The 8,932-nt window shown below is 36.7% G+C and overlaps 1 protein-coding gene across 1 annotated transcript in view; it reads left to right on the top strand.

The window, feature by feature from the left end:
• LOC121331034 (protein kinase C beta type-like) overlaps positions 1 to 8,578 on the top strand; it is a 98,685-nt gene extending 90,107 nt beyond the window's left edge. Inside the window, exon 17 of the mRNA XM_041278141.1 lies at positions 6,574 to 8,578. Within this exon, the coding sequence (XP_041134075.1) occupies positions 6,574 to 6,726 (153 nt within the window). The 3' untranslated portion in view covers positions 6,727 to 8,578. The remainder of the gene's footprint in view (positions 1 to 6,573) is intronic.
• Positions 8,579 to 8,932: the final 354 nt, after the last annotated feature.

The following is an 8,932-nucleotide window of genomic DNA, read 5'->3' as shown; positions in this document are numbered from 1 at the left end:
GATGTGTTTTGTTTTATTTATCTGTAAAACAGGATACAAATATTAACAGCTTATGTAGGTAATATTGTGAGGAAACACTTAATGTTTTTTTTAACCTTGCAATGTCCATCAATGTAAACATGATACAAGACTTTGATACCTTCTGTAGCATAGTGTTTTCAATCGGCCCTCGAAAGACATTCACATTCTCAGTGTTTGGTACAAGAGTCTAGTTACATACAGTACTGTGCAAAAGTTTTAGGCAGGTGTGAAAAAATGCTGTAAACTAAGAATGCTTTCAAAAATAGACATGTTAATATATTATATTTATCAATTAACTAAATGCAAAGTGAGTGAACAGAAGAAAAATCCAAATCAAATCCGTATTTGGTGTGACCACCCTTTGCCTTCAAAACAGCATCAATTCTTCTTGGTACACTTGCACAAAGTCAGGGATTTTGTAGGTATATAGTCAGCTGTATGATTAAACAGTTATACCAAACAGGTGCTAATGATCATCAATTCAATATGTTGGTTGAAACAATCATTAACTGAAACAGAAACAGCTGTGTAGGAGGAATAAAACTGGGTGAGGAACAGCCTAACTGAGCTAACAAGGTGAGGTTGCTGAAGACAGTTTACTGTCAAAAGTCATACACCTTGGCAAGACTGAGCACAGCAACAAGACACAAGGTAGTTATACTGCATCAGCAAGGTCTCTCCCAGGCAGAAATTTCCAGGCAGACAGGGGTTTCCAGATGTGCTGTCCAAGCTCTTTTGAAGAAGCTCAAAGAAACAGGTAACGTTGAGGACTGTAGACGCAGTGGTCGGCCAAGGAAACTTACTGCAGCTGATGAAAGACACATTATGCTTACTTCCTTTCGCAATCGGAAGATGTCCAGCAGTGCCATCAGCTCAGAATTGGCAGAAAACAGTGGGACCCTTGTACACCCATCTACTGTCCGGGGGAGTGGTCAGAAGTAGCCTTCATGAAAGATTTGCAGCCAAAAAGCCATACCTCTGACGTGGAAACAAGGCCAAGGGACTCAACTATGCACGAAAACACAGGAACTGGGGTGCAGAAAAATGGCAGCAGGTGCTCTGGACTGGTGAGTCAGAATTTGAAATATTTGGCTGTAGCAGAAGGCAGTTTGTTCGCCGAAGGGCTGGAGAGCGGTACACGAATGAGTCTCTGCAGGCAACAGTGAAGCATGGTGGAGGTTCCTTGCAAGTTTGGGGCTGCATTTCTGCAAATGGAGTTGGGGATTTGGTCAGAATTAATGGTCTCCTCAATGCTGAGAAGTACAGGCAGATGCTTATCCATCATGCAATACCATCAGGGAGGCATCTGATTGGCCCCAAATTTATTCTGCAGCATGACCACGACCCCAAACATACAGCAAAAGTCATTAAGAACTATCTTCAGCGTAAAGAAGAACAAGGAGTCCTGGAAGTGATGGTATGGCCCCCACAGAACCCTGATCTCAACATCATCTAGTCTGTCTGGGATTACATGAAGAGATAGAAGCAACTGAGGCTGCCTAAATCCACAGAAGAACTGTGGTTAGTTCTCCAAGATGTCTGGGCCAACCTACCTGCTGAGTTCCTTCTATAACTGTGTGCAAGTGTACCTAGAAGAATTGATGCTGTTTTGAATGCAAAGGGTGGTCACACCAAATATTGATTTGATGTAGATCTTTCTTCTGTTCACTCACTCTGCATTTTATTAATTGACAAATATAAACTATTAACATGTCTATTTTTGAAAGCATTCTTACTTTACAGCATTTTTTTCACACCTGCCTAAAACTTTTGCACAGTACTGTACATACACACATTCATGTTTGGGTGACAAAACTGCTCAGCTGATGCTGCTCAGTCCTGTGTATGCTACATATTAACTTGTAGTATTTGTTTAGTAGATTTGAACTTATTAAAATATTAACTTTAATGTAAAGTTAGTATTATCACATTTCAAACCCCTATTTATTACACTATTATTATTATTATTATAGTTGTTGTTGTTATTTTATTATTGTACTTCCCGAATTCGAAGTTGTTCCACATTATATATTGCTTTCTGGTTTAGCATTTCCTCATTACTTTCACTTAGCACATGAATAATAATTAATTCTGAATGTCACAGCCTAAAATTAAAATTAGCTGGTTATCGTAACTGTCCATGGCTTATCAGCTGAAAACAGGTCACCGCCTGACACTGCTATTCTGCGAATTATAACAGAGAATTGGCTCCTACATACAACTGAGCTTTAATCCCTGTTTTCCTGAAAAGCCAGTGTAAACATAGAGGAAGAAATGAAAGAGCCAAGGTTCTAATTAAACTCTAGTAAGATTAGCTAAGACGAGTCAGCAGAAAGTGTGTGGGTTCTTTTTATCGCCTTCCTTGGTACGAAATGGAAATACCAAGTCCCTTTCGGTGCAGTAATTGCAGGCAGCTAATAAATATAGCTGGGGGAAAAAAAGCAGATATTTTGTTAAAATTCTGTTCCTGTGTGTGTGTGTGTGTTATATATATATATATATATATATATATATATATATATATATATATATATATATATATATATATATATGTATATGTGTGTGTGTATGGTGCAGTTTTCAAGGCACTGCAGCAGTAGTCAATATATCTGCAGCTGGGGAGGATGCAGGGTCAGGGAATGGCTGATGGAATGTGATATGGGGTATTCAGTCATCACACCCATTGTTCTCCCTGGCTCAAATAGGTGGAGACCTTTTTAAATCTTTCAACTCGCATATTGTTACTGTAGATCCATGAGCACTGGAGTGTCTTTGTGTGGAACCCTGATCAAAGACTTTGACAAGCTTCTAAAATGCACCCCCAAAATGATGCATTCAGCTATATATATATATATATATATGAACATACATATCTGATAGCTATGATATTTATTATAATTAATATGATATGATTATTATAATATACATATAACATACATATCTAATAGCTATGATTTATTTCATTGGGGTTGTGGGGCTGTTTCTCCTCCTCGCTCTACAGCGAACCCTGCTGGCCAGGCGTCTAGTAAGCACAGAGCGGACACCTGCAGGGCTGGCCTTTGTCCTCCAGATGTTGATAACTCACTGACATCCTCTCTCGAGTACCTGTGTGAAAAAGGAAGCTGACTCCCAAGTACTCCCAAACTGGGGTAAAATCGTGGGGTAAAATAATAAATGGACACTCGAAATAAAAATAAATAAATAAATAAAATATGGTTTGATAGTAAGGAAACTTTTCTGGATTGCTGTTGCTTTATTTAATAGTACCAAGCTTTATTAATGAAGCAAAGCAAATAAACTAACCTGTAAAAGGTGATCTACTGAGATTTGACACTATATTAAAGTAAGAGTATTTTCTTGCTTTTTCAAACTGAACAACCCTCGATTTTATAAACCAAGATCTATTATCCTGAGCCTTTTTTTTTTAAATCACTAAAAAAACAAAATGCATACATACAGACTGAATTCTAATCATATCTATTGGGTTCTACCCATGTACTGTATACCACAATACAATATAACCAAACAGGCTTATTTTTATTGTCTGGGAGTACAAGGTATTCAGTATCCAATAGAGATGAATGTAAACCATTTCATTTACAAAGCAATCCCCGGGGATACTGCTAATCCAGACATGTATTATAGACAGTATGAACTGTGCATAGCATTGCACTCATCTGCATAGCATTGTACATGTATTTGCATAACACTCATGACCCATTTACTGCTGAACACTTTCTACTGAGTAGTGCATTATGGGACAACCCACATTTTCTTTTTAAATTAGATATTTTTTTGTGACCAAGTGGAATTTAGCCAAAGGGTATAAAATGAGGAACAAAAGACTATATAAGGACTTATTCTTTATTGTAACAGTTACCATCTGTAATTAGTATTGAAAAAACAAAACTGCCCAAGGATTATTAATGTGGTATTTCCCCTATATTGAAAGTGCTGTTTTCTAAAAAAAAAAAAAAAAAAAAAAGGAAATGCAGCACTCATAATTAAACCATTTATATAGAAGCCCTAAATGTGAATTAAGTCTGTTCTGTTTTACATATATAGATGTACCATCTGCCGGCTTTTGTGTTCAAGTAATTGGTGGGTGTGAGATGTCGACATTGTGTTCTTGTCCCCCTTAGAAAAACAAAGACTAATTTAGAATATAGTACAAGACTTGCCCAATTACCGTCTGTCTACAATCTACATGTATGTATGTCTGTCTGTCTGTCTTGCATGTACTTCCGTGCAGTTTTCTTTTGTCTTCTAAAGCAGACATCTCATTCAGAAGTAATGAGGAGGGAAATGGGAAAGTCTAAGCACAGAAATATCAGACAGCCAGCAAGCTTTTTCTTTTCATTGTTAAATTTTGCTTCTCTTACCCAAAGCAGGCATCGTCCCCTTAAGCTGCCAATACTAAAAATACCCTTACCACTGGGGCAGTTGGTCAGGGCCGCCCCATAGTTCACAAGAAGCTGTGGACGGATGCATGAAATTCCAGTTTCTAAATTGTAACTAACATTACCTTCAACGGATGGTTCTAAAGTCATTTTGGTTGTCTGTTGAGCATAACCCCCTTCCCTCCACTTACCAACACATGCTCACGATTACAGATTTTCTTCTTAATCACCCCTGGGTTTCCCCATTCAGGTTTGCCCTATGTAGACTCAAGCAAAACTTCACTGCATCTACCCTTGGGTTCACTGACAGGCACCTTATCCAACAGTTCCTACAAGGTCGACACAGCCCCTTTCCCCCTACTGTACTGTACATCCCAAATCTAGATTTCTTTTTAAAAGGGCTTAGAAAATCATTCCACTTTGCACTGATGTTGTAGGAATAAGCATTAACTTCAATGAAACTTAGCAGGGGGAGACAACAAAAGAAGGCCAGCAAGATTCTTTGGCTACCACCATTTGTTGGTTCTCTGCATTGGTTCTCAATTTACCATCCCGCTACGGCCAAAAGTTTGGCATCATCTAAAATTTTAGGATTGAGACAAACTACAAAATGATATGGTAAAAGTCTACCGGAAGCCATAATAGCAGTACAGCATTTAGATTTCATGTTTCATTCACCTTTATGAAGCAAAATAAGTAAATTCATTTTATAGGGTGATGCTAAACTTCTGGCCAAAGCTGTACGCTGTGGTGGCACCTAATCCCATACAATGAAATGAGGTGAATGGCAGATGCATTGCAGTTACCAATACCAATACAACAGAAAAGTTGATTAAGGGGATACTATTGGTCTGTTATGGCTGCACACGTTCACATTGATTGAGATATACTGCATTAGTGGAACACTTCAAAAATATGAGCACATCAACCTACGGAGGGCCCTACACACTTTGATATCTCATGAAGAAGTTTCATACTACAGGATTAGGGCATCATTATCGTCATCATCAAGGATCATCAATGGCGGAGTACAGCTCAATGGACCCACACTCCAAGCTTTATTTTTTTCAATTTAGGGTTTCACGTAGGCAATCATTTATAACATGCAGAATGTATTGGGGTCTCCCCCATGCTATGTTATCTTAAGCCCTTTTCACACTGGCATGCTTTAGCCAGGTCAGGACCCAGTGTCGTGCAGGTCAGCTATGTGATTTCACACTGCTTTTGATAAAGCAGGGCTGACATGGGTGACAGACACAAGTATACAATGCGTGTACCAATGCCCCGGAAGCAGCTTGTCTCGGACGCTTCCATCCTAGCTTCTCTGGATTGAACTGGCAGCCCAAATGTTTCTTCATCCCTGCTGCAATCTGGCTCATGGTGTTTCTCAAGCAACACAAATATGGATAGACAGTCTAAACATAGATGTTCCTCGGGGAAGTGAAACCTTCATGCAGGCGTGGCTGTTTGTTATTGTGTCGGCTCAAACATGGCCGTCATGCATTCTGTGATGCCTGCGTGAATGGGACTTTTGTATTGTATTCTGCAAGACGTACATTCATATGATCTTACATTTTATTATATGCAATGCTAAAATCGCAACCAATCTGGACATACTTTGTAAGATATGTACAGACAGATGTCGTTGTGCACACTGCTCCAACAGTGCAGTTATGGAAATAAATAAATTCATATTGAAAACAACTGATAAATATAAAAGCCTATGGTAATGGGTATAAAACATTTTTGTAATTGATTTTTACCCTTTGAGTAAAGTTCCTGTAAAGTGTAATTGGTGAGTACCTCAATACTTTGGATAAAAATGGATTCATTGCTATATGTTTATACTATCATTGTAATGCTTAAAACATCAAATCAGTCTAACAAACCAAGTTATGGTTACAAGCTTTTATAGAGACATCCAAACAAGACAATGTATGAAAAAGTTCTATGAAATGACTAAAGATTGCAAATTTAGAAACGTAAAACACTATTTGTTACCTAGGGCAGAAAGAATACTTCAGGCATACGGAATAAGAAGACATCCTACACGGGTGCTTAAAGATAGGACCCATAATATTACAAATAGTCTGTAGGAAAAATAAAAACGGTAACAGTTCCATTTTAATGATCTATTTTCTTCCCAAAACAGAAAAACAAGAGGGACACAGGAAACTTTGACAAGGAGTTTACCAAGCAGCCCCTAGACCTCACTCCCACCGACAAACTTTTCATCATGAACATGGACCAAGATGAGTTTGCAGGATTTTCCTATATCAACCCTGAATTTGTTATTGCGGTCTAATGGTATTACTAGCATTTCAATTTAAAGGTGCAGTACTCCCTTTTTGAAGGTGGGAGGGGGTGTTGAATTGGCATGTGTATACCAGGTTGCTGTAAAGTCACCTAGCCATTTTGTTGTGGAAAGGACACTTTCTGCAGAGCAGTTTCAAAGCTGGTAGTTATACCATTTTTCTGTTCAATATGACCAACTTTTTTTCTCCAGAAAGGCTTCCATCATTGGGATAACATTAAGACCAGCTGAACACATTTTGAGGACTGAGATGTCATTCAGTTCTGCTGTGTTTTCTCCACAGAAGGAAAGCAAAGCGGCCATGGCCCTTTACAGCCACAGTGGGTAAACAGTATGTGTGAAATATATTTCCATTTTGTGGACAAGATCTTCTTGTGTATATAGAAAAATAATAAGGCAAATTAGACAATGCTTTAAAATAAGTGTCTGATTGAGCTAAATTATTGTCCTGTTGTTGTATGAGAAAATATGGGATGTGTCCTGAATTGAAGTACTTATCATCTTGAGTTATCAAACTCTTGCAAGTAAAATTGTAGCTATGTCCCTATTGGTTTCATGTGGGAAAGTATTAAACTTTTCCCATTACTTTTTGTGAGCAAGAACCTGTTCACTTTTATTATAATCACATATTGTCGTAAAAATTTAACTTAATCGTCTTTTCTCACTATGAAACATGGACTCATGTGCTTGTCCTTCAAACGGTAGAAAATGACACTGGCATAATGACATTTCAATTAATGACACTTATTGCAAAGTGTTTCCAAATATTGCTATTAGAGCTGATTTATGTCTATGTTTGGAAAACACATGAGGACTATTCAGAAGTTAACCGATATCCTCGACTGGTTATTATTGAAGCATTATGAGGGGGGAAAAAAAGAAGAAAAAAAACATGAATATCTTCTATGCATGCCTGTTTAATCTACTATGATGTCTAATTTTACTAAATTCAGATGTCACTGCTGGCACTGAATACAGTACTTTTTTTTTGTTTCTTCCTAGTAACTTTGTTATTTATAGAAATCAAAGACATCTAGACGTCTTCCAGGATATTTAATAAAAATAATTATTTTGCAATTTTATCATCATTATAAAGTGAACTAAGATAGCTGCTTTAAGAGTTAGATTAAAAAAAGAGGATATAATAAGTTATTTATTTATTTATTTATTTATGTATTAACCAGGAGAATATTGGGGCTGGAAATACAACACAAACGGACTGCAGCAAACATAAAGCAGCATATAGAATTGGTAATGCTAGTATAATTCATTATAAAGCATTAAAGCATTCCGCAAAAAAAAAAAAAAAAAAAAGAGTTTCAGGTTGTTTGTACGTACTTAAAATCAAGCGCATTCAGCATTTTCCAAATGAATATGAAGATTAATTGTTCATTGGAGCCGATTAGTAAAGGACAACACACAGTGAGCCACATATCAGATGTTAATCTATGTTTTGTTACGAAAATACGTCATATAACATATTAGAATAACATGCTGTATAAGACAATCAATATATGGGGTCTGATGTCCATGGTTCTGGAAATTGAATAGATGGCTCTGTGTTCAGGGTGCTTACTAATTTTTAATTCCATCTGTTTATGGTACTGAAATTTAAGTTTTAAGATGAAATGGGGTAAATAGATCAAAATGAAATGACATACATTGTGTAAAAATCTAGTGATGCTGCTCTATTTCAGTACATGCTTGTCCCACTCTCCAGCGGTTTAACGCTATTGGCTTCAGTGATGATGGTTACACGTTTCTAAACTAATCATCTTAGCGTTCCTTTTTTTTTGGTATTCGTAAAACTTTTTTTAATTGTTTGTTAAATGAGCCAACAACATGCAAAGCAACTTTTAAAATACTAAAAAAAATATATAAAATATATAAAATATAAAAAGATTTAAAGCTTAGATTTTGTCAATAAGCTCCTGTTGTATTGTATTTAAAGAATATCTCATTAATGGAATAATATTGCTTTTATAATATGTGACAAGGGAGCATATTATGTTATTAATGGTATATTACACTTTTAAATTATTTCAATTCTACAACATTTAGTCTGTTTTTATTCCCAGTAAAAGCAACAAAAAAAGCCTTTACTTAATAACATTTACTTGATCATAATAAAATAAAAGCTGGAGAGATGAGCTGGTGCTAGAGGGTAGTTTTCCAAACAAGAGAATCTCAAGAGAAT

This window comes from Polyodon spathula, chromosome 18, assembly GCF_017654505.1.
Source record: "Polyodon spathula isolate WHYD16114869_AA chromosome 18, ASM1765450v1, whole genome shotgun sequence".
NCBI classification, from domain to species: domain Eukaryota; kingdom Metazoa; phylum Chordata; class Actinopteri; order Acipenseriformes; family Polyodontidae; genus Polyodon; species Polyodon spathula.
Note: the sequence above shows the minus strand (reverse complement) of the source record. Positions and strands in the feature narration are given on the sequence as shown.